This window comes from Diceros bicornis, chromosome 12 (assembly GCF_020826845.1).
Source record: "Diceros bicornis minor isolate mBicDic1 chromosome 12, mDicBic1.mat.cur, whole genome shotgun sequence".
Classification (NCBI taxonomy): domain Eukaryota; kingdom Metazoa; phylum Chordata; class Mammalia; order Perissodactyla; family Rhinocerotidae; genus Diceros; species Diceros bicornis.
The window spans coordinates 35,787,210-35,812,598 of NC_080751.1; the positions used below are offsets into that span (position 1 = coordinate 35,787,210).

Below are 25,389 nucleotides of genomic sequence, written 5' to 3' on the forward strand. Positions count from 1 at the left end.
GCCAGTTGGATTTCAAAGACTTCATGAAAAATTTTAAATGAAGTGATAATTAGGCCAGAGTTGTGTGGCTCAATTAGTTTAGCCCTAACTTTGAAAATGACGCAGCCTAACTGTAGATGTGCTGCATTATAAAATAGAGAAGATGTGAGTGGATCAATTCCAGTTGTCCTTACTAATGAAGCATCAGCTTACACTTGGTAGGATATATTTGTAGTTTTGCTCTTCTCTCCATTCTGTTCTATGTTTAGGGATCCACTAGAAATCACGGGTGCCTTAATTTTAAGAGGGAATAATGAGGGCAGTAGAGAAATTCATAGTCTTATTTTGATGCAATGAACCTATTGTACCAACTATATTCTTTAGAGTCTTTGGTCTTAATTAGTGATCTCCACCCAGGCTGTGAGTTACACTTGGGCCACCTACAGGTTTTCAAGCCTGCTTTTGTCAGACTTTATTGGATGGGAACTCTCATGAGGTTGCCTTCTGAGCTAGAAATAGCTCCAAAAGTACAGTTCACCAGATCACAGGTGTTTGAGAAACCCATGAAAAGATTTTACTTAGATAAATTTTGGACAAAAGCGGTTTGCAAAGAGCAGCCAGTGATTTGAGAAGTTCTTAGATTCCCTCTTGAAATTGTCCTTTCATCTCTTTAGTGCTAAGAATTTAAAATGAAGAGGAGACAAACCTCTTCTCTTTTCGAGCTTCAAAATACATTCCCCCCATCCTCTTAACTACTTTTTATAGAATTGAAATCCTCGAAAATCTAACCTCTGCCTGCCTTTCTCCTCTTGACATGGCTGTCAGAGCAGTGACGTGCTTCAGTGGGTGGGTAGAAAGAAGCTAGAGGGATGTCTACATGGTGAGAGCTGGGTGTGTCTGTATAGCTGAAAAAAGAAAGACAAGCTTATAACATTAAACATATCAGAAAAATGTAATGTCTTAATTATAAAGGTCTCTACAGATGACGACTGAAAGTCTTCATAAATTTGTCAAAGCACTATGAGATAGTTTTATTAAAAAAAAAAAAAAGAACATGCCAGGGGCCGGCCCCGTGGCTTAGCAGTTAAGTGCGCGCGCTCTGCTACTGGCTGCCTGGGTTTGGATCCCAGGTGCGCACTGACGCACCGCTTGTCCGGCCATGCTGAGGCCGCGTCCCACATACAGCAACTAGGAGAATGTGCAACTATGACATACAACTATCTACTGGGGCTTTGGGGAGAAAAAGGGGAAAAAAAGAGGAGGATTGGCATGGATGTTAGCTCAGTGCTGATCTTCCTCACACACACAAAAAAAAGACAACATGCCAAGTCAAAGATTTCACTGCCTTTTAAAGATATTTGCAGATTTAGAAACATTGATGATATTTTGTTTTTCATGGCTCTAAAATTAAACCTCTCATAAAAACCCACAGACAGCATGTTTTAACAAGATGGTCTAATGTGTGTCTTCTTGACAACCCTACCTTAAACTTGGGACCCTCGATCATTAGCATTGGAGACCATCTGAGAGGCCATACAGTCCACCGATCTCATTTTACAAATAATGAGATTGACTTGCTTTAGGCCATGCAGTATCTGCTTCTGTTTACAGTTTCTGTGGCCCTTCTTTGCCACAAGCTTTGTGGGGGAAAAAGAAGAGTTTAAGACATTCTATTTGAAGCGCCTCTCTTTGAAGCATTAATATACAGATTAAAATGTCATTTTGAGACCTCAATGATATCTAAAGTTTTTTTATTCCAGGAGCAGCTTTGTCACCATGCTGCTGCACAGAACAGATGGTGGTCTCCTAAATTTCATTTTCTCTTGAGTCAGATGCCTTGGGCTTTTTCTTTTTATGTGGCCTCCTCAAGTTAATGACCTCCTGTCACTCGTTCCCATTGGCTTACGGGTAGCCATGCATAAACTTCTGAGAATGAAGCTGACAGTTGCTTGGGAGAAAAATGCAGTGATTTTGATAAAGCACCTATGGGGCTCGGGACTTCACTTACAATAAGTGTAGTTCCCTGGCCTTTATCCATCCTAGGAAAGAAAAGTAAATTTATTTTCCTCTCTTCTTCACACCTACCTCATCTCCTTTCCTATGCTCAGATGCATGAGAAACAACTTCTGTGATCTATATATTCCTAGATATGTCATATTAGGCAAATTATACCAGACAACAAATAATGATGCAACCACGATATAATGGCTAATATTTACTGAAGGCTTACTCTGTGCCAGGCACTGAGCTAAGAGATTTACATATATTATGTCACTTATTCTTATAAATGTCTATGTTATGGATGAAAAAACTGAGGTTGAGGGATGTTATGCTTCTGGCCCAATGCTACCCAGGAATTAGAGCCCAGTATCCTTAACCATCAAGGATTCTCTTTCCACAATGAATCTATCCACATGGGTATTTACTTATAAGAATTAATTGCTGACAGACAAAACAAATTTTTATTGGGGGGAAAGTTATTTTAGGGTTTTAAGTTCAAATTCCTAGTATTTGATTTATCTACAAAAGAAAAAAATTGGTCATTTTATTTAAGAGATTTTACATTTTATAAGATTGAAGAGGGCTGGCAATGATCCACAGCTGTATCCCAGCCTGTCCTTTGCACTTCCAGAGCATTTAATCTCAAATAATTTGTGTGCAGTTGACAAACCTCATCTTTCTCATTGAAAAAAATCTTCCTGCATTACAATTACAAGTGGAGGAAAGAGATTGAAGTCCATTGAGAATGAGGTTAAAATCAATCGTAATCAGACATTTTTCTTCGCTGGAGAATGAGGAATTTTCTCAGTACAATTTACAGGCCATATCAGACCATATATGAAACATTTACTTATTTCTTCTTCCATAGACCCGTCTAAATCTTAACAAAAATAGGCTGAAAGTTAAGGTTGGTGAGAGAAGGTAGAAAATCCAACTGTAGCACATAATTCTCTGATTTTCAGAAATTAAGAACTGGAAAAAGAAGCCTTAGTGAATATATATGTAAGTTCTTATTAGGGTGGATAAGCTTAAATGTTATGACATTATGATTTAGAAAGTGCTTAAGATTCTCATATCTGGGAAAATGGCAAAATGCCATTTGTAAGGTAATATGGGGCTGTTCTTACATTTCATTTTTCTTATTCTCACCATTGAGTGATGTCTATCAGTGGCCCTGACTATTTCTGAAGCTGTTAAGGCATTCTTCTGTCTTAAATGCTACACAGCTAGCACAAAAGAACTCTTTAGTATACATGATAACAGAGTATGACCTTTAATTTATCAGAGTACATTCTGTATTTTGTTATCTGCTTGTCCCTGTTGCTTTTCATTTCTTGCTGGTGGTTTTTGATGTGATACTCCTCCATTAGGAACCTAACAGCATTGAAAGGCTTAGGGAAGAGCGCGTACATCGCTGCTCATCTCACAGAGGCAATGAGATCCAAAGTTCACAAGGTTACCTTTATTTCTAATTAATCTGATGAAACAACATCCAAAATAAAATTTTTGAATGTAAGTAGCTAATAGGAACAAGTGCTTCTACAAATCTTTGTATAAAGGCATGCTAGATATCTTAATGTAGTTCCTTATAACAGAGGGACATGAAAGTAGAAATTTCTTAAGCCAGTTAGAAATGCACTAAGCTTCTAATTTCTTCCCCAAAGCGCTGTTGACCTCCAGTAGATGGTCTGTGGCCTTCCATGCCCAACATCACAACTGTCTCACATGAAGATGTTGTTTAACTGGGTACAAGGGCCTGCTGTTTCGCATAAAGAGCTGAGTTGTCGTCTGAAGCATTAGTCAGGAACAGAACATTGCCCTCCTTGATCAGTCTGTACTTTCTCCAGCTGTTCAGTTAAGTGGGCTGACTGACGGCACTAAGGTTGTGCCACCATCTCTTGCTATAGCATTGCATTAAGATACTACATTTAATTTATAGAAAGTGCTGTTTTTTTTTTTTTAAGGAAATAGGGGGAACAAAATTGAAATATCTAAAAATTTAGTAGCAACAATATTAAATTAAAATTTGATAAAGATCACTTGTAATCTCTCCATCCTAACACAAGTATTTTCATTTTTGCACATTGCCCTAAAATTCTTGCCAACTTGCATCATATCTTACTTAGTAGTTTTAACGGTGTGTGTGTTATATGTTTCACTTCACATGGCATAAATATTTTAACCATTTTTATTCATATTCGCAAGTAGTTTGAGACTAAATCTATTCTATTAGAGAATATATTTATTTAAAAAACAGATGTAGGGGCACATAGCTTTATGAAATTAAAGAAAATAATCAATTATCAACTGTTTGGAGATTAATATACACATTACAACACATTTTTATCTAGTTATTATTTCAATGAAATTTAGATGGTTTGTGATCTAGGTAAAATCCTTTGTGTTCTATCACACCTTCTTTGTCTTCTCTAATCTATTGTCCTCTCTGAACTTCTGTGGCAGCTATAGTTCAAATGGTGGTTAATTGTACACTTATGCCAAGTTATCTATTATCCTGAAATTCCATTTAACTTTTCTCATTTTGCCCGTTGACTCCCCAGACAAAGTGTAAGCCCTTCAATGATAGGATCCATGTGACGTATTGATGCATGGATGACACAGTACTTTCGGAATACACAGTCAGTGCTTGTATATTGACTTCATTGAGTCAGATTGCTTTCCTAATGTCTAGCTTAGCTATATTAAAGAAACAAGGGATTTGATTATTAGAACTAGAGAAGGAAGATGAAGTCTTTTGGGGACATGAGCTATGTTTAGAAAGGGTAGATGTGTTTGCATGCCTTGGGTTACTGATAAGTGGCATTAGAGCAGAGATAAGTGATTGGCAAGGAAGACAAAAAGGAGGAAATGTGAAGTCCTAGCAAAATTCAGTTTAACATGTTGCAGAGTTGCATCCCTCTTCTCATAAGCCAACGAAGTGCAGTGGTGTTTTGACTCATGACTAGGACCCTCTTTCCTTTTCCAACTTGTCTCTGAAGAGGATCAACATCAAAAACCTGTGAACTTGGTGGATTATTAAGCTTGGAGCTTGTCTTATAGGTTAGGCGCAAAGACAAGGAATGGCTGGGGCATTTTATGTCTCAAGTGGTTGTGCACGGTAGGGCATTGTTATAAAAGGAAGACAATGAAATACTGCTCCTCACTGGGATCTCAACTGTAGTAGATCTTTGATCACTTTACTTACCTCTGCTTCATTATCTTGATCTATAAAATCGAGATGATAAAAATATCCTCGTGATGAATCCTCAAGGATTTGAGGAAGGTTACTGATTTTGTGTGCCCAAGAGGGAACACTCACCCCAAAATTTATGAGGTGTCAACTTTTATAGACAAGACCATGACATTTTCATTATATAAAAGAGTGCCATAAGGATTAAAAGGAAGATGTTGGGGCTTTACGACTCAGGCTGTTTGAGATTTTGTTTTAATAACTATTCTATGGATAGCTTTGGAGTCAAATATATCTGAGTTCAAATGATTCTTCCATCTATTATGCATGACCCAGCACTAGTTATATTATCTCCTTGAGCCTCAATTTTTCCATCTGCAAAATAAAAGATACTTATGGTCTGGGATCAATATGAGGACTAAATAAGATAACCTATATGCAAATAGCACAATGCATAAAACATAAAATCTACTCAATACATTATTTTCCTATTTACTGGTGGTCTTGTATTTTCTTTAATATATATATTTTTTATATTTATATATATTTAATATATATTTATTATTATATTTGGTTATAATAATTAACATATTATATATATATATGGCATATATATTATATATATGTGTATGGCAGTGAACAGATGGACCAGACGTGGCCCCTGCTTGCATGGAACCTGTAATCTAGAATTAATTACACAAAATAATTTCATCATGATTATAGCTACTGCTACTAAGTGTTGTAAGAATGCATAATGGAAGGCTCTAGGCTAATTTGGTGGAGGGGTGCGGGGCATAGGGAATACTTCCTTGAGAAACATATAAACTAATATTTAAATGAGAAATAAGTTGGCCAGACTCAGATGTGTGTGTGTGTTCATGAACATGTGTGCATGTTGGGGGTGTGTGAGAGTGCTGAGCAGTACCCAAAGATGCAGGAAATTTGCAAGGCAACAAATATGGCGTCTCCAAAGAGGATTAGCTTGGTTAAAGGAATTGAAAGAAGTCTAGAGTGACTAGAATTTATAGAGTTAGCAAGAAGTGGTTCAAAATGAAACTGGAGAAGTAGGCAGGAGCCAAATAGATGTACGTCACTTAACGACGGGGACGTGTTCTAAGAAATGTGTCATTGGGTGATTTCATTGCTGTGTGAACATCATAGAGTGTACTAAAGGGCAACAAAATTTGCCACCCCAAAATGTTTCTCTTTAACGTGAGGATTATTTTAGGCTGATTATTTTTAAGAAACAAAAGAGTCAGAAAGTTTTTCCTGTTACCTCACCCTTAACTGCCAAAAAGAATTCAGATAAAAAAGTCTGTCTCAGGAAGTGAGCTATCACCTTAGCATAACATGAACTAGGTGATAGGCAGGGAGGAACCAGAAAAGCTTGTTTGCTGGGCTCCCCTTTGTCTTCTTCTGTTTCTGTATGGCCAAACAAACACTTGTTTTCCAAACAAACGGAGCATAGTGTGCTCCTTTTCACCTGCCTGTGAATTGCCTTCCTTCCCTTTGAAGTCCCTGACTCTCCCCACTCCCAGTATCTTCTTTTGTCTTTAGCTGAGGATGGCATTTAAGGTGAGGTCTTTAGCCGTTTTGGCAAGTTACACAGTTTTCTTGAGTTTCTCCCATGTATAAGTGTTATTAAATTTAATATGTCTTGTATCAATTTAACTCTTAGACCAGCCAGAAGAACCCAGAAAGGTAGATGAAAATTTCTTCTTCTCCTACAGTACTTTCACAAACCTGGATGGCATAGCCTACTACACACCTAGGCTGTATGGTACTAACCTTACGGAACCACCATCAAAAATGTGGTCCATTGTTGACCTAAATGTCATTATGCAGTGCATGACTATATATTTGTTATGTACACATCTTAATGATATAACGGATAATGTAATACACAGGACAAATATTTTCATTAGAACAGCTATATTTTTCCACAAGTTTGTTCCTTGAAGAGCATCAGTGGTGTTCAAAATCCACTTATTTGGAACATTACCAGCTAAGTTAGGTATTATTGTATTGTATGGTTTGCATAACAGCCACACATATGGCACTTACTTGGAAATCATGTGCTAATGCTGCTTTTAAATCTAGAGTAATTTTATGAAACTACGTTAAACTTTTACTTTACTTTATGGGCCCAGGCATATCCAAATGCTATGTTCTCATTTAAAATCAAAAGATCTAAAATCATACTCCTGATCTTCTCTGGAAGTATGTATAGCTTTTCAGAACCCTTTTGTGTTTCCTTTTCCTACGTTAAAAACTCAGGAAACAGGAAGCCTTCAGAAGAAGCATCTTTGTTTTCCTTTCATATTATTCTGTACACGTATTGGGTTCATAACATTGCTTTTCCTTATTTTTTCCCCAAGGATATTACTATGTCATATTAAAAACTGACACTTTTATTTCCGAGGAGAAATTACACATCAGGGGAGAAGATCTATGAAAATGAGAGGAGAAAAACTATGTATTAGTGAAGTTCATATAGCTTGTCTCTACTGACCAATAGTCATAAAAATATGATTACAGTTTTATTTCCCTTTGTTCTCTGAGTCCCGCTATGAAATTTAACTCCAAGTCAAGGATTTGAGTTTTATTACTGCTTGCTGCTCACCTTGATTCTTTGGAATTACTCTCATTTTCTTGAAGTCTACTAGTTCATACAAAATTAATATACTATAGTGTGACCAAATGTTATTGGTCAGGTGGAAAAGTGAAACTGTCTGGGATTCAGTCAAGATAGAGGATGTTACGCTCTAAGTCTGAATGATCAGATTTTCCTTTTTATTCTTCACTCCTGGAAGTTTGTTTGAAATATCATTACGTTCAGTACCTTATACCTAAATGGCCACTCCAATTAGAGCATGCACCAATCACTTGGTTGTGGTGGTGTTACTACAGGGAGCCTGCCTCTTGTCAAAAATACTGAATCCTGAAACTAAAATAATGTTATATGTCAATTATATTTTAATTCTAAACATTAATTAATTTTTAAAAATACTGAATCCTTCAAAAATTCAAAGAAAAATAAACCCAAAATTTACATACTGTTTCATTTTTTGAAAATTACTTCAACAGAGACATATATGTTGCTGGTGACATTCTCAGTGGAGGTACCGACATATTCAACCCACAAAAAATTAACTGGAGGAAAAAAGAAAAGAAATCTAAAGGAAAACTTCATTCCACTTTTATTAGAGTGAAGGGAGTCTGAGACTAAATTATTATCTTTTAACTATTCAATGAGAAGCTCTGTTTTCATAAACCTAATTTATGTGCTCAATAGATTGCTGTAGTTGACTTGCATGCTTTTTAAAAAGTTGAAATTCTTCTTGGACCCTTTTAATAATTTCAAAATGAATAGTTCTTTTACAAGTGGGTTATCATTGCTTTATCCTTACCTCTGACTTAGGAAACTTGAAGATGAAAATAGCCTCTCATCTTTGGTTGGATTTGAATTTTCAGGTACATTCCACTTGTTTTTAATCTCTCCTATCAGTATAAGCCTGCTTCCTTTGACCATCCACAGAAGCTGCATGTAATGTTTCTGTATCCCAGCATGTTGGGTATTAGATCTCAATCCTTTCCAAAGAAAAGAAAAAGTCATCAAAAATTATATTTATCTTTGAACTTTCCCAGTCAAATGGGTTGTTTTATTTCCTTTATGTTGCATGTAAGGTTTAAATGTATGTCAAACTATGGATGGAATTAAATAAAATGAACACAATCATAGAGTTACTGGATATTTTGTAAATAACATAGCACCATAAATTTGTAAAGACATGAGATGAATTTTGAACAATTTCTTAAAATAATATACCTCAATTATGAATTTCCATACGCAGCTTGTTGTTGAAAATCATGAGGGGAAAGAAAAATGTAGGCTTATTCCCGGTGAACCTAAACAATCTAAACTATTTATGCCCATTTGTAGAAGGAGTTTGGGAATCAACTGTTAAAAAGTCGTTGTCATTGTACTCTATTTAAATGTGTCTTCATTTTTTGACAATGTTTTTATATATAATTTTGTCATGAGAAAAGTCATTAGGTTTTTATTCTAGTAGAAGAGCAAAGAATCTGGAGAATAAAGTCAACATATATTGAATTGAAGTAAGCGCCATCTGATTTCCCATCCATTACCCCAACTAAGAATAAAGTCTAATTTCTCTCCCCAAAGCCCCAGTACATAGTTGTATATTTTAGTGTAAGCCCTTCTAGTTCTTCTATGTGAGCCGTCACCACAGCATGGCTACTGACAGACGAGTGGTGTGGTTCCGCACCCAGCAGTGGAAGTGGAGCGCACCGAACTTTAACTGCTAGGCCATCAGGGTTGGCTCTAAAATCTGTCTTTTGATTTCAAAGTCAAATCTTCCAGTTAAAAAAAAATGATCTCAACTGGAAGGCATCTGACATTTGTGAGTAATGGGATTGTATGACCCCATTTGTGAAACTACCTTTCTTAAAAATTCTCATGTCTTTGACACCTTCTCTGCTGCCTACTCTATTTTCTCTTTGTTGTTAGATGACCTCTTTGTTATTCATTGGGAATTCAGTGTTTATGTTCTTGTTTTAGCTAAGTCTCATCAAGAATCTTCCAAAGCTATTATTAACTTAAATCATGGCATATCAATCATATTAATTGTTCTGTGCATGCTGGTGAGGTATGAGGGCAAATTGTATATATGTATGTATGTATGTGTGTGTATATGTATTCATGTGTTTTATGTGCTCTTTTAAAAGTTATTCAGAAAGAATACATAAAGCCTTCAGTTTTTTCCACCAGTGTGGGACTTTTCTCTCTATTTCTCCTCTTAATAATAACTACGATTATCTATTTTGTGTCATGGGGAAGTTATTACTAAACAAATAATGAAATGATTGTATAGATGTTCAAATAAGTGATAATCATTAAAGAAATAAAATTATAATTGGAATATGTGATGCTTCCTTTGGAAAGTACAAAGGGAAGCTTAGCTATATGTGTTTTATTCTCTGGGCATAAGTATTTGCTTTCTTTTCCTTGTGAATGTTGTTAGGCTGTGGGGATGAGATAATGGTGCCACAGAAGCTATCAGAATTAAAAACCAGATTTCCTCCACTGCTTCATGCCTCAGATATTTCATAGGAGGTTATATGATAGGTATTGTGCAAGCACTGAGAATACAAAAATAAACACTACCTGACCTCATAGATCTTCAGAGTTTAGAGGGAAAATATTTATTGAATATGCAATTACAAGGTCAATGCTTGTTTCTAAAGGGCATGTATAAAACACTAGGAAAGCATCTAGTCAGGTGTCCTAATCTAACTTGGGGACATCAGGGAAGACCTCTTGAGGAAATAATGCTCAAAATTAATAATGATTATGAGCATAATAATAAAAAAATAAAAATCATAATGCTCAAAATGGACTCATAATTCCATTAATGAGTCATGTTAGGCTAAGGAAATATGGGGATGGGTTGGGAGTGAGGAAGAGTATTTCAAATAAAGGAAACTACAAGTGCAGAAGTCCAGAGGAAAAAGGAGAGCTTTAGAAGAATTGAAAAGAACATTCATGGGGATGGAAAGAGGAGAGCAAGGAAGGGACAGCCATGAGATGGAGCAGGAGAGGTAGGAAGGGACTAGATGATGGAAGTTCTCATAAACCTCATCAGGGGTTTGAGATTTTATCCCACAGGCAATGGGAGTGTTATAATAGACAAGTGCATGATGAGATATTGGCTGACATGTGAAGAAAGGGTGGGATTGATTGCAGAGAGGATGCAGAGAGGTCTGTTAATATACTGTAGCAGTAATCGGGCAAGTGGTGATTTGCAGCATAGATTTGGGTGTTGTCTGAGGGAATAATGAATCATTCCTGATGAAGGGAACACTCTAGCATGAAAAATAGCACAAAGAGCCACCTAATTATAAAGTCGTCAGGAGAGTTATAACAGTATGAATTGATATGAGTGTTGGCCAACAAAGAAGCCCGTAGAGCAAAGGGTGTGTAATTTTGAAAAATATTTCATGTTTGCTTATCAAATTATGCACACAAACATGTTTGTTATATAAATTACATATAAGCTCAAAACACATATTCATCAATAATCACACTGCCTTAATATAACCGATATTAGATTTTAGTATATTTTTCCAAATATATATGTCAGCAAGCACACAAAAGAGAACACAAATTGTGCACGGTCTTTTAAAAGGAAGATAGGCTTGGGATTTAAACTATTTGCATCCTTGGGTTTTTTAAAATTTTCAATATACCAAAAATATATTTACATAGGATAAAATATCGCTTTATAACATTTTAAATGATTGCATAATGCAGAGAATTACATATCAATGTTTATTTATTAAACTTTATATTGGTTCCACTTTGATCTTTACATTTTAAATTAAATGTTAATGTATGAAATATTTTCAGTCATATAGACATTCAAAGGAAAAATGGATAAGATCTAAAAAGATAGTTCTTTTCTATTTCTCTAAAAGTGTGTGATCAATATCATGGTGGGTATATTGTGGTAAGTATACTGTGTATTAAGACTAGCGTAAGAAAGCACTTATAAATTATATATTCTAAATCTGAGAAAAATTTATATTTATTATCTTCCCTAGCAAAATGCTCTAGTCTTTTCTTGTGGGTAGTACTGCCATTCAACATTTCTTTAACCTCTGGATCCTCATCTGAGCTATTGTCAAAATGTCTTAGCTTAAAATTCCATGTTAGTTAATTTTCATGGAACGGAACAACTTCTTGCAGTATACATGATTGAGCACTGAGAAGGCAGCCTAGATTCTTCCTAAGTGCTTTATAGATCAAGAAAACACATATCTATTCGCAAGCATTATTCAAGGTCAATTTGAACTGTGTTTCTATCAGATAATTTTTTGTTCAAAGAAGCAAGGCTTGCATTTAGTTTAGATCTGTGAATAGGCACCAGTGTTTGTGGCTTGTATTTGTTGCTTAAGCTATCATGCCTTCTTTAGAATAGTTTAATAAAAATCAGATATTACAGTATATAAAAACGTACACATAATTTTTTTGAAATGTTGTATGCTTCAGCATGTTAAGCTTTAAATGAAACTGAAGGACACTCATATAAAGTCACTTTTGTCAAAGCCTTTTCCTGTAATAATATATTTGGATGATGCAAGATGTATTTTCTTGTGATGTCCAAGTGATTGATAAACCAATTTGTATGGAATATACATGAACTATTTGGACTTTGTTGTTTCCATAAATGAGATGAATAAGAATTTCTATTTTCTGAATAGGTCATAAAGTATGCTAGGCCTATTTGAGATGCTTCAGTGTGCCAAAGATGGTATTAAGTTTGGTGTTCATAAATTACTAATCTGGATAAGAAATTGAATGTATTTTGAAAACTTAAACCTGTTTCACCTGAACATGTTTAACTAGTTAATAAGAAACATCAAAAAGACAAAACCCTGAGCTCAATGGTCATTTTTTTGTAAAGCTATTCTATGCTGTTTAAATTGGTTGTTCGGGTCTGTCTATAACATAAGTTTAATAACCTAGCTCAAATGCAGATTTCTAATTTTCAATTAACATAGGAATAATTTTGTTTGCTAAAATAAAATAAATGAATGAATGACAAGTCTGAAACATGAAATGTTCTAGGTAGAACTTTTTAAAATTCCAAATTTCAAAAAATCATGTGGCAACTGTATAGCTCAAGCTTTAAGTATTAACTTTTAACCTTTGACCTTACAGATTTTAACCAATGAAATGTCTCTTTAAACTTTAAAGGAAACAATGATAACGAGCGCCTGGCGATTGCTAGACAGCGAATTCCATATCGACTTGGTCGAGTAGTTGATGAATGGCTACTCGACAAAGGTAAAAAACATTGATTAAAACTTCAAATAAAAAAATAATTTGAACATAACCAAGTAGTACTTCATTGTAACACTAATAAACATAAAAAATAAATTTTCCGTAAAACTAAATTAAAAACAAATTTAAAACAGTAAAATGTAGATAGCAATATTTGCATACCTTGTATAATAATTTCTATACATTTTTAGACGTACCAGCTGTTTAATAATCTTACCCTGTTAACTTAAGGTTAAAGGGACTGTTAAATATAATCCACTAACTCAATCTATGAAGGTACTCACAGCAAGCATTAACCCAAAATGATAAATCATTCATAGATTATATTACATGTTCCAGCCTCTAAATTATTAACTAAAATATATGTAGTTCTGATATCTTTATGATGGTCCTGAAAAAAAAAAAACTCTTGGTTTAAACTCTAGGCATCTTAAATAGTGGGCAATATGTATTGCCAGTCAAAATGAAGTCCCTTTAACGTTTGCAACCTTCTAAGAGCATTTGGGAACAAGCCCTAATTAAAACTGAACTTAAAGTTGTGTGCATGCTTTTTATGAGCAGAGAGCAATCTGCTAAAAATGGATACTCAATTTGATGATATTGGTACTGTTGCTGAGGATTGCTGTTTGATGGAAATGTGCCATAATTTCTCCATCGGTTTGTGTATCATTCCTGAAGCCGCTTTTTACATCTGAAGCTATTTTTTTCATTCTGTTTTGTTTTGATAGACTTGCTGAAAGCCAATCAGAAAAATATTTTTTGGAATTTTTTTGTCTCTGACATGTCTCTGACAATGCAATGTAAACCATGCATTTCTTTTCAGTGTGATTGCCGGAAAAATAGAATAATTCAAATAATAATGGACTATTGCCTTCAAAAAATAAACATTTCTAAAGAATAGCATATAGATACCTGTGGCCATTACGTGAACTATGAATTTTTTACTATAAATTTAAAATTAGATTTCAGCTGCTATAGATTAGTTTCTGCCAGTGGTAATTTTAGAATGACAAATACTTGAAATGTTAGATCTCTCACATTTTTTTAAAATTAAACAATTTAGACTTAAGAGACCAACAGTATAAGATCTTGAGGTAAAAGGGAAAAGGGATCCACTAAAAATTGATTTATAATACATATCTTTGATTGGTCTTTTAGCAAAAGCACTACATTTACAATAAGTTGAGAATTTACAAGTATTTGCCAATGATTATGCATTTCATGGACACCTCATTTATAAGCAATGAATTATGAGTCAAATGCCTCTCTTATAGTTTATTGCTCTCATTATCCACCCCATGAAAGATCTGTTTTATCATCCTTTGTAGAATGTAGAGTTCACAATCAACATCTTTGCATGTATGTAATATTATTTTTACAGGGCGTCAGCTCACAATCTTCAATAGCCAAGCAACCATAATAATTGGCGGGAAAGAGCAGGGCCAGCCCTTTCAGGGCCAGCTCTCTGGGCTTTACTACAATGGCTTGAAAGTTCTGAATATGGCAGCCGAAAATGATGCTAACATCGCCATAGTGGGAAATGTGAGACTGGTTGGTGAAGTGCCTTCCTCTATGACAACTGAGTCGACAGCCACTGCCATGCAGTCAGAGATGTCCACGTCAATTATGGAGACGACCACAACCCTGGCTACTAGCACAGCCAGAAGAGGAAAGCCCCCGACGAGAGAACCCATTAGCCAGGTGAGTATGTGGATTTCATTCCTTCATTTTGGATCTGTGATTATGAATGTGGGCTTTTCTGTGTTACGTGTCTTTTCTAAAATGGGATTGTTTCTGATATCAGGCATTATGGCTTCCTTTGAGACTTGCTTAATGTAATGTACTCAGTTTGAAGATGAAATGTGTATATGCTGTTGATTTGAGATTTGTGGACTTTTATAAACTGCTTTGTGTTGGTTTGTTGGCTGCTAGCTGATAGTCTTGATTTAGTAACCTTGGTGTAGCCCAAACTGAGGGAATTGTCTGCTAATTACATGGAGTTTTCACTTTTTTAGTTAAATGAACAAGTAAATTAATGAAGTGCTTGAAAGGCCTTGTTTGTTCAAGCTCAGCACTTCATCAAAATAAAATAAAAGCAAATTTGAAAATATTACAAGAGAAATTGCCCACAATACTTCTATTGTATTTTGAAGTCTTAAAATTTTGAATTGGTAGGGATGTGGTTCTCATGGTGAATGATAGGTCTACCCTCTTGCTGTCTGTGACAAAAATGCACTGTTAGTTTATGAGGACAAAGACCCAAAATATGGTGCTTAAAAACTGGCTTGGGCTAACATATTTTGTATGATATGTGGCTAACTGCCTTCGCCTAGAATTCCCTTCAATGTGCTTATTGTTCTATCTTATGTCTAAAGTTTTTGAAAAACAGAATTTTTAAATGTTGAATTTGCGCAACTTGGAAGTACATTAATTCAATCAAGATATACTTATTGATTGCCTACTATGTATCAGGCACTGGTTTAGGTATTGGCATTACATCAATAAGAACAAGAAAAAAAATCCACCGGCCTCATAGACCTTACATTTTATGAGAAACTGTTAGAATGCTGTTGAAATGCTATTAGACCTCTGTTGACATTTATAGCCTTTGTATATATTCTGCTGTTAATTCTTTCAAAACTGTATGTTCTCCTTGGTCCAAAATTGATTATTTTCTTTTGTTTTGTTTTTAATAGTTAGTGAGTGTCTCTAGTAGGTACCATATAAAGCTTTCCAAATACATAATCCCTACTTTTCTAGAAAACCGCATTCTAAAGAAGCAAGAATGACAACAATCATTTTTTAAATTGCTTTTATTTCAAATGTTTTAAACAGATCAAGGGTCAGATTTAGAAAGAGAGTAAAGGAAGGTGAATTCTGTTCATATCAGCACGCTATATAGCAATTAACATACGTTCACCAGAAAAAGAAGAAAATAGATTCTGATTTTTCCTTTGAATAGGAAGGAGTGGGAGGAACAAAACAGAAGAAGAGAAAATATCCTAGGAAGAGATAGATGACAAAAAAAATTGTAAATTTTGTAAATTCATAGATGTAGTATTACATATTATGTACCTATCTGCACCATTTTCTTTTTTCTCTCTTCTCTTTTTTAACTTTGCATTTGGCCACAAAGTAAAATGGGCTGTCTCACAGGGTGTTCATTAATATATGTTTATTGATCACTCTATATGTGCCATACACTGTTCTAGGCACTGGGGATACATTAGCAACAACAAGCAAAAACCATTGCCCTTATGGATTATAGAGTTTAGTAAGAATGTGTGCATAGAGTATAATCATTTTGTTGATTTTCTCTATCTTGTTTGAGTATATAAGATTGTTAATAATAACATTTAGCACCTTCAATAAAGACTTGTGACTGTAGGCAGATTTATGCATGGTCAACAGCTCCATTTGATATTCTTTCACAATACTTCACTAATGATTTGTTATTGTGGTTGTTGGTCTATAGTTTAACGATAAGCAGGTTATTAAGGTGAATCTGACACAGAAAAAATGAAACACAAAGCAATTGATAGACTATTTCCTTCATATAAAATAATTCATAAGAAGACATTCTACGACATTCAGAATTGGAAATGTTTCTGTGAATAAAATTTGAAATAATCAGATATTTTTCTTAGTAGTCTTGTTTCATCATTAATGAAATTACAGTTGCCTAAGTTCCTAGGTAAACCAGATGTATCCCAAAATAAAGAAAGAATTATCAGCCTTGTTTTTATAATATTTTATCATTTAGTAACTGCTATATATTAAGAAATGTTTTTTAAGAAAACATGTAAAATAGCTATCTCATTTGCAAGCTAAACATCTAAAAATGAAGAAATAAAATTTATGCCTTTTATAATATTAATTATAATGTGCATGTTAGTTATAATAGTGTAAAAGGAAAACAGTTAACTGCCCATTAATTGCCAATGAAAAGTCTCTTTTATTGTAAGCTATTACATGTTTAAAGACAGCAGTGGTTTATAGAAGTAAATGACCTAATCAATTAGTGTTACTTGGTTCATTTGAGGAGATATTGACTTACATAAAAGATTACTAGGTTCATTAAAAAATAGATATTTTAAATATTTAGATTTTTAACAAACCAATAACAGCAAATAAATAATTTGGATTAATATGCTACAAATATTCAATTGTGGCAACAGTGTTTTAAGGTTGGATTAGAAGTTTCTAAAATTCTCTTTTGTAATGATATGTATGTGATTATAGGTAATATAAGGTGTGTATGTAGTGGGGGTTGGGGATCTAGGGAAGAAAGCAAATTATTTTTGAGTACCAAAATAATTTATTTCAAATTTTCTTTATTTCACATTTTATTTTTAAATTGCCCTCCAACTACAAAAAGATTACCGATACATGTAGAATTTTTTATTAAATGTTTGTTAGAACTGTCAACGTCTTGGAAGATTCAATAAGAGAGTGATATGTAATGGTAGTCCCAGGCCTGTGGCCTTTGACCCATTTTTGCAGGTTGGATGAAACATCTTCCTTTAAACTTTGTCTGTAGTGGCCATATCTGCCTGCTTTTATCAACTGCCTTACTAAATTACCAGGAAGGGTCATTTCATTTTTGAAAAGCCACACTGGACTGTTTTCTCAATCAAAGTGTATTTTCCTCGGTGATAACACTGAGCCACTTAAGCTACAATGGCCATGTACCCTGGGGTGATTGCATGTTTTAGAACTATGAAAACAGATTTTTGGTCAACCAGAATTAAATTGGCTTCATTTCAGATAGATGAGATGAGGTTTGTTCAGCTATCCTGCAGGGCAAGTAGTGGGGGAGAAATGTATTTTCAGTTTTCACAGAGTCAGAGAATTCATCAAAATGTTCCATAAGATGCTGTTTATATTCCTACTTAAAAGTAAATGTGCTTAAAAAAGAAAATAAAAGAAGTTTTTCTTCTTTGAATGATGATCAATTTTCAGACTGATGTTTACTTTAGAAAGACATGATTTATATCATGAAAAAATGGGTACATTTACCAACCCTTCTGTTAAATAGCTTTTTTAATGTGTATATGACAATATTAATAGTACTTTTTATATGGATTACATAAAGTTGGTAATATTTGTTTTACTTAGAATATTTAATATCTAAATGTTTCCATAAGATCTGCTCATCTTAAAAAAGAGAAACTTTCCCTAAGGTTAATCTCAGAAAGCAAATATTTGCAAGTAATTGATAGCATGAAGTTCCTCAGGATGCTGAAAGCTTCTTGGGGTTGGAGGCAGGAGTGTCATGCAAGATTTTTGGCTACTAAGTGTTGCCTCCTCTTCTAAATAACCTGGCAATGTCTCATGATGTATACGTAGCTTTACACAAATGAGTAAAAGTTAAGCCCACATACATCGCTCCCTTTGGTTGCCAGTCTGTAAAGAAAGGACAGTGGAGCTGTGCTGTTTCTTTTTTTGTATTTTTGTTGAGGAAGATTTGCCCTGAGCTAACGTGTGTTGCCAATCCTTCTCTTTTTGCTTGAGGAAGATTTGCCCTGAGCTAACATCTGTGCCAATCTGCCTCTATTTTGTATGTGGGTCGCCACCACACAGGGCGGCTGACGAATGGTGTAGGTCCACACCCAGGAACCAAAGCTGGGCTGCCAAGCAAAGCATGCAGAACTTAACCACTAGGTCATGGGGCTGGCCCCCTGTGCTGTTTCTTTTAAGATCAAGATTGTGATATTTCTTCTGGTCTATGCTTTGTATCATATTTTGCAATCTTTTGGTTCTTTCCTTCAAGAGTATTTTATAAGCTTGTAGAGAATATGGATCCATAGGAATGCCTTTTACTTGAAGTATAGTACAACGGAAAAGGCACAGTAAATCAAGACACTTGGTTTCCACTTTCAACACAACCGCCCACCTTGTTGTGTGACTTGGACAGGTTGGTTAACCTCATGGCACCTTGGCCTTGCCGTCTCTCTAAAATAAGTGGGTTGAACTAGGAATCTCTTGAATTGTACTCAGCTCTAAAATTTCATTGATTCTGGTTATGATGATTATTTAACAAAGCATAGATTTCACCTTTGACTTTTACACAGAGTGGCCATGCATCTCAGTTGGCCTATAGTGTCCTTGTGCGCACCTGGTGTACCGATATAAGTATTAATAGTATCCTTTTTTAACTCTCAAAAGCATCCCACTTTGGTCTATAATTATATTGCACTCTACTTTTACAGTGTATATAAAATCTATCTTTGCAAGAAAATCCTACTTCATAAGAATAATAAATAGTGAAGCCCTGTCCTTTACATTCAGAGCAGAAACTGACTCTGGTATCCTTACCTGTTTCAAGAATCCACAGCCTTTTTCATCTTCTTTTCATCTCATTTCAAAAATCTTGAGAAAGAAGAGAGAATAAGACTTTGAGAGATTCTGGTTTTTGACTGGAGGGGCTATAGTTTGCAATTCTTAATAAGAAATTAAATTATAGAGTGGGGCAAAATCAGTAAATATGAGTGAAATGTATTGGAGCAATTCTGTGGTTCTAGTTAGGCTTTTTTCAGAGTGGAGTTAGCAAAGCTACTCAAGAAAAGGAACTATTGAGGATTTAAAAACATTGGTAGGTTGTCAGATACATGTATATTTCACGTATGCAATGTCCTAGCAAAGTCAATGGCATTTGATTCCCGTGGAACGTTCTGAAAAGAAACCCAACTAGTGTTCAAGCAAGTAAAGAGTATTTGAATATATTGGACACTGCTATTGCTTCCTGGAGGCTTTAGAGATACTCATGAAAAATTAATACTATTTGTTTGAAAAATGTAAGCCGAGTGCACACATATTTCTGTGAAAAATATTTAAAACTAAAAAAATACATTTTGTAACTTCAAAGAACAAAATTTTATTTTTTTGTTAAAAATATTGATTAACCTTAGCTGTGGCTTAATTATTAAAAATAATTGCATCACTTAGAGTGATTGTGTTCTTGAAAACCACTCTGCATTTTAAAATACTGGTCATATGAATAATTAATTTTATTTTCCCTAGTCCAGTCATTCTGCTAAATTCACTTAAATTAATGTACATTTTTACAGCAAATTTTAGTACACATTGGAAACAAAAACACTTGGGTGTAGATTTAAAAATATGTACAAAGGCATGGTCTTCTGAAACTAATGGTACTCGGTAAGAAAAGTGTAATTCATTGTAATTTTAAATGTAGGTAGGCAACTGCTGTTTAGAAAATGTTTTTCCCCCTCATTGCTAGTAAGCAAAAGTGCTAGGATATATACATTTTAAAGAGTTTATTTTAAGAAAATTCTTCTGCTCAGTGCATCTTCTTTGGAGTCTGGAGGATTTACTGGATGAAAAGATACTCTATTGGCAGATGCAACCTTGGTTTTGAGAAGTCTTTTGACAAGGCTAGTTCTAGACAAATATATCCATCCATCCATCCATCCATCCATCTATCCATCCATCCATCCATTCATTCATTCACTTAACACATGTTTGCTGAGCACTCACGATATACCAGGCACTGTTCTAGTCACAGAAAATACAGCATTGAACAAAATTAGACTTTTCTACACAAAGCTTACATTCTAGTTGGGGAGATGAACAATAAACCATAAAACAAATAACATACATGAGATGTCAAGTGCTATAGGAAAAAACAGAGAGGAGAGGGATGCTTGTGGTAAGGGGGCATGAAATGGGAATCCTTTTTGAATAGACATGCATAGATTATTAGTGATATAGGCATCAATTATAAAAGAACATTGGCACATTAAAATTCAGACGTATTCTCAGATCCAGCAGGATCACACCCTGTGTGGACAGTGCCAATGGTGACTAACTATGTGTGAAGAAACTACAAGGCAGGGAAAAGGACAAAAGTGATACCAAGATTTAACTTTTGTTTGTTTGTTTTATGGGGGACTCCCTTGGGCTGGGGCCAGGACTGGTCCAGGTGGGTAGAGTGTGGGGCTTTCCAGGAAAGCAAACGGTGCAGTGGGAGCCTGCAGGTGTGCTATGTGGCTTCAGGTGTGCAGAGGCAGTAAGCATGGGTCCTGATGGAAAGGCAGGGTTAGGATGGGCTGGAAGGCGCTGAGCGTCAGGAGTGGCTCCGAAGATGATGGAATCAGGCCCCAGATGCTGCTGCCACAATCGCTCGTTCCAGCGGAAGCCTGATCTCTTCGGGATCCTGGGAGTTCTAGGGTCCCACAAAGGAATCCTGGTATGAGAAACATCTGGGTGCCCGAGGTCCCAAACTAGTCTGTATGGAGTCTGGCTCACACCACCTATCAAGCAAACACCAATCCTTGTTGACGCCCACCCCTCACACACACACTCAGAGTCACAGTGAGGTGGCACCTCACACCAGGGGCCAGGTCAAGTGTGGAGGAATGGGGTCTGACCCAGACAGTGCAGGGGCAGGACCGCCGGAGGCCAGAATGGGGGAGTGAACTGCGCATACCCTGCCCTGTGCGGTCCTATTGATACAAGACACTGACAAGTGTCTTGTTAATTAAATCAGAAGTGTAATCAAATTCTAGGGTACATATGTGTCTGAGGAAGAGATGAAGACTCAGAAAGTACAGCATGGTATTATTATTCTTATTCTACAGAGAAAATTGAGGCATAGAGAAACTAAATAACTTACCCAAGGTTATGCAGACAGTTTCTTTGCAGGGTACTTTGGGGTGATCTGGTCCTCTGCCCTTAAATACGTCCTCGGTTCCTTATCTCATCACGTCTTGTCTTCTCGTAATCTTAACTAGGTCGATGGGATCTCCATCCAGGCGTCAGACTGCTCTTTCAAAAAGGCAAATACAGTCGTGTCATCCCATCCTTAATACATTTAGGTATTTAGGAAAAAGGGCAGATTCCTTGGATGATCATCAGGATCCATCCTTCACAGCTGGCCTCCTGTCTGCCTCACTAGAAGGTTCATCTCCACTCTCCTCCACACCCTCTTCCCCTGGTCCTGTTAACTACTCACAGCGACCCCTAGAGGTCATGCCATTTCACACCTCTGTGTCCTCTGTATGGAAAGCTCCTTTCTTTCTTCACCTGCCCATCTCCCTCCTTCATACTCTTCCTGGACAATCCGTCCCAGTCTGCTTCTGTGTTCTGGGAGCTGACAGTCTGAAGAAGCAACACTGGCATGGGCTGTTAGGGGGCGGTATGGCACAGTGATCAAGGACATCGACTCCAGAAGTCAGAATGCCTACCTAAATCTCAGCCTTACTTTCCCCACATGCTGGCTGTGTGACCCTGGGCAAGTTACTTAGTCTCTCAATACCTCTGTTTCTCACCTATGAAATGGGGATTATGGCTTCATAAGCTTATTGCGAGGATTAAATGAGTCAATGTACTATGTGAACGATGTAAAATTACTGCTATTTGACAATTTTTTATTACAAAAAAAGGAAATTTCATTTGATTCACCCTAAAATATAAGGAAATAAAAAAGTGTCTGACACATGTAACCATTATGCAAAGGATAGTTCTGTGTGAAAAGCATTCCTCAGGTACACAGTATAAATTAAAGCATCTTTCTTAGCTTTAAAGCTATTTTCTGTGTCCTTGAAGAAACAGCTCTAAACTGATGTTTCTGAATCAAAGCATCAGTTGTGTGGCATATGCAGAGCTGAATTCTCTATTGAATGAAGTGTTCTCCAGAGAGAGACAGCACCATTCTCCTAGAACATGTGTGTGGGAGGGGGAGGGGAGCAGGTAATGAATGATTCAGAGAGAGAATTGTCATTGGCATTTAGTGAGAGAGGGCCATGAAGTCTAAATATACTGCACAATAAAGAACTGGCTGCTGATCCCCATACCCTACACTATTTTACGCAACCACCACCACAACCAGCAACAATAATCTCCAATTACTGTTGACTGAGCAGTCCAGAAATCTCCTATACCTATTTTCCAGCTGTTCTCAGACAGAGCTAATTCATAGTATGGTACTGAATCTTGCAAATGTGATTTCTGTAACTGTTCTTGATAACAAGTTTTGATTAAGAAGCTTAAAAATTCATGATATACTCCTTTTTTCCAACTTGAATATGAAAAACATCATGTACCTCTAGCTGTGAGTTAGACTAAATTGTGTTTATGTTCTTGTTATAATCTCTTTTGGTACAATCTTTATTAGCATTGGAGAAATAGAATGACTTAAGACTTTGTATCTAATATGTGGCAGTAATTTCAATGGATATTTTCTCAGAAAGGACCGACAAGGTTGGCACCGTCTCTGGTATTTCTAGTATTGGTTGCAAGACAAAGGAATATCTTTTTATTATAATTATTTAATGGCTAAGTAGCAAGAGGATAGCCTTATTTTCTTGTCTTAGTTTTGACCAGTACCGTGAATGATTTGTGCCATAATACTTTGTGAATTTCTGGTTTTCAAACACATAGGTATGTTTGTATTTCACCTGTTGATTTATTCCTCTTTTACATATAATAATCACTTTCTTTGAGGGGAGGAGGAAGCAAATCACCTGAGTATAAAAAAACAAAAGATAATTATGTGTGTATGAGTGTGTGTATCTAAGTGTGTTAATGCTTGTTTTTTTCCTTTCACAATATATGTAAAGCAGTAAGTTTTGTTCAATAAACTAATAAGTCAAGATTAAATTTAAATTTTTATGATAATTTCTTAAATTTGTATCATCTAGAACCTATATTAGATTTTCTTATCTGTTGGCATCACTGAAAAGTTCCCCAACAATAAAAAATATATTAACGTCATTAAGCTGGAACCTCAAGAGAAGGATTAGTAATTCACTTGCCTTTATACAACACTTACCAAACAGCTTTTACTATATTCTCATCATCACTCTTCTCTTTATATAAGATCTCTAGCAGACAGGTAACACCAATGTTAACCAATGGTTTCCCCAGTAAGCATTCTAAATGATAATTAAACAAAACAAAACCTAGCAGTGTATCTGTGTATCTATATATCTTTTCAACTATGGTATTATGTTCTCTGTAAACCTGCAATACTTTTACCTAAAATTAAAAATTAGCAAATATCTTTTGTGTTTTCACATATAAAATGCACTTTTCAAGATGCTGTATTCTTGAGAGCGAGGGTGAGTTACCTAGTGATTTAGGGTTTTATAACAAGAACCATTTCTTAGACATTTAGATTATTAGCAAACCCATACATAAATTATACAAAGATTTTGTACATCTGTACAGTCTGTTATTAACAGCATAACTGACACAATTGAAACTCAGAAACAAATTTAAAGTAGGGAAGATATTTTAGTCCCTTTTTAATAACAAGCATATTGAAGCAACACATTTTTATTATTTCACATGTCCTGGGTGTTGGCAATGTGCTAGACACTACCCTGACTCTGGAATTACCCACATTCTGTGGAAAGCTTCTTCTAAAATAGATGTTATTATCTAATCTGTATATTTGATAGGATAGATGGTGGCCCTGGCCCATTTTGTCCTCTTTTAGGATTTTCCTAATTAAGCAAGATCCGGAGACTCCTCTGAGAGGCATGTGGCAGAAGCTGAATCATCTTCATCTTTACATGGAATAAATACTGTGCTGTTGAGGAAGCCCCAATACTGTTTGTTACATGTCTGAACATCAATGTTGGACTATTACATGGGGTAAAATATAAGCCAATAATAATGGGAACTTTAAAATCATGTTTATCTTGATACCACATTCTTTGGGAGTATCAACTAAACTTGCATAAATGTTAGCGGACCAAATGTGGGTCCCTTCTTGGGAGTTAAATCAAACTGCAACAGAAGTAGTTGTTTCACAAACTAGAATTTTTATTTGCAGCATGCAGCAAAGGAAAATGGAGACCATAGGGAATAATTTCACAAAGCTATGGCCCCCAGAGTGCGGGGAGGTGGGTACCTTTATTTGGGATAGGAAAAGAGTATTCGAAGGGGAAGTTTCATCATCGCATGTAGAGGTGAGCATAAGCTTGCACATGCGTGGTTTGAAATCGTGCTTCTAACATACATCGCATAACCTAAAAATGGCTGCTTTGCCCCTCCCAGAGGAGGGGAAATTATGATGTTAATGAGGGCAGGTTACTTTAGTACAACTCTCTGCCTATCTGTGCAAGTGCCAATCTGGGCCTGTCTGGTCCATTTCAGACCAGCTGGGTCCAGGGTGATTGTCACTTTGAGCTTCTTCCTGGAACATAGCTGAAAACCACATAAGCTCAAGGCCCCGGGGTGTTAGATAAAGGAACACCTGCACCTTTCAAGAAGACTGGAGAATTACGTCAAGCATAGAGGTTAGAATGTAGGCAAGACAAGAGAAGCAGGTTAGGGTCCATGTCTGGTGACATAAGCACAGGTCTTAGTATAGCATCTGGCA

The 25,389-nt window shown here is 35.7% G+C and overlaps 1 protein-coding gene across 15 annotated transcripts in view; it reads left to right on the forward strand.

The window, feature by feature from the left end:
* The window catches only part of NRXN1 (neurexin 1), a 1,082,241-nt gene that overhangs the window by 936,697 nt on the left and 120,155 nt on the right, over positions 1–25,389 (forward strand). For 8 of the 15 annotated variants that reach the window (XM_058551255.1, XM_058551254.1, XM_058551256.1 and 5 more), the window contains 2 exons: positions 12,951–13,040; positions 14,419–14,738. In XM_058551255.1, coding sequence (XP_058407238.1) covers positions 12,951–13,040; positions 14,419–14,738 — 410 coding nt within the window. The remainder of the gene's footprint in view (positions 1–12,950; positions 13,041–14,418; positions 14,739–25,389) is intronic. The other 7 variants (XM_058551259.1, XM_058551260.1, XM_058551261.1 and 4 more) reach the window with 1 other exon arrangement.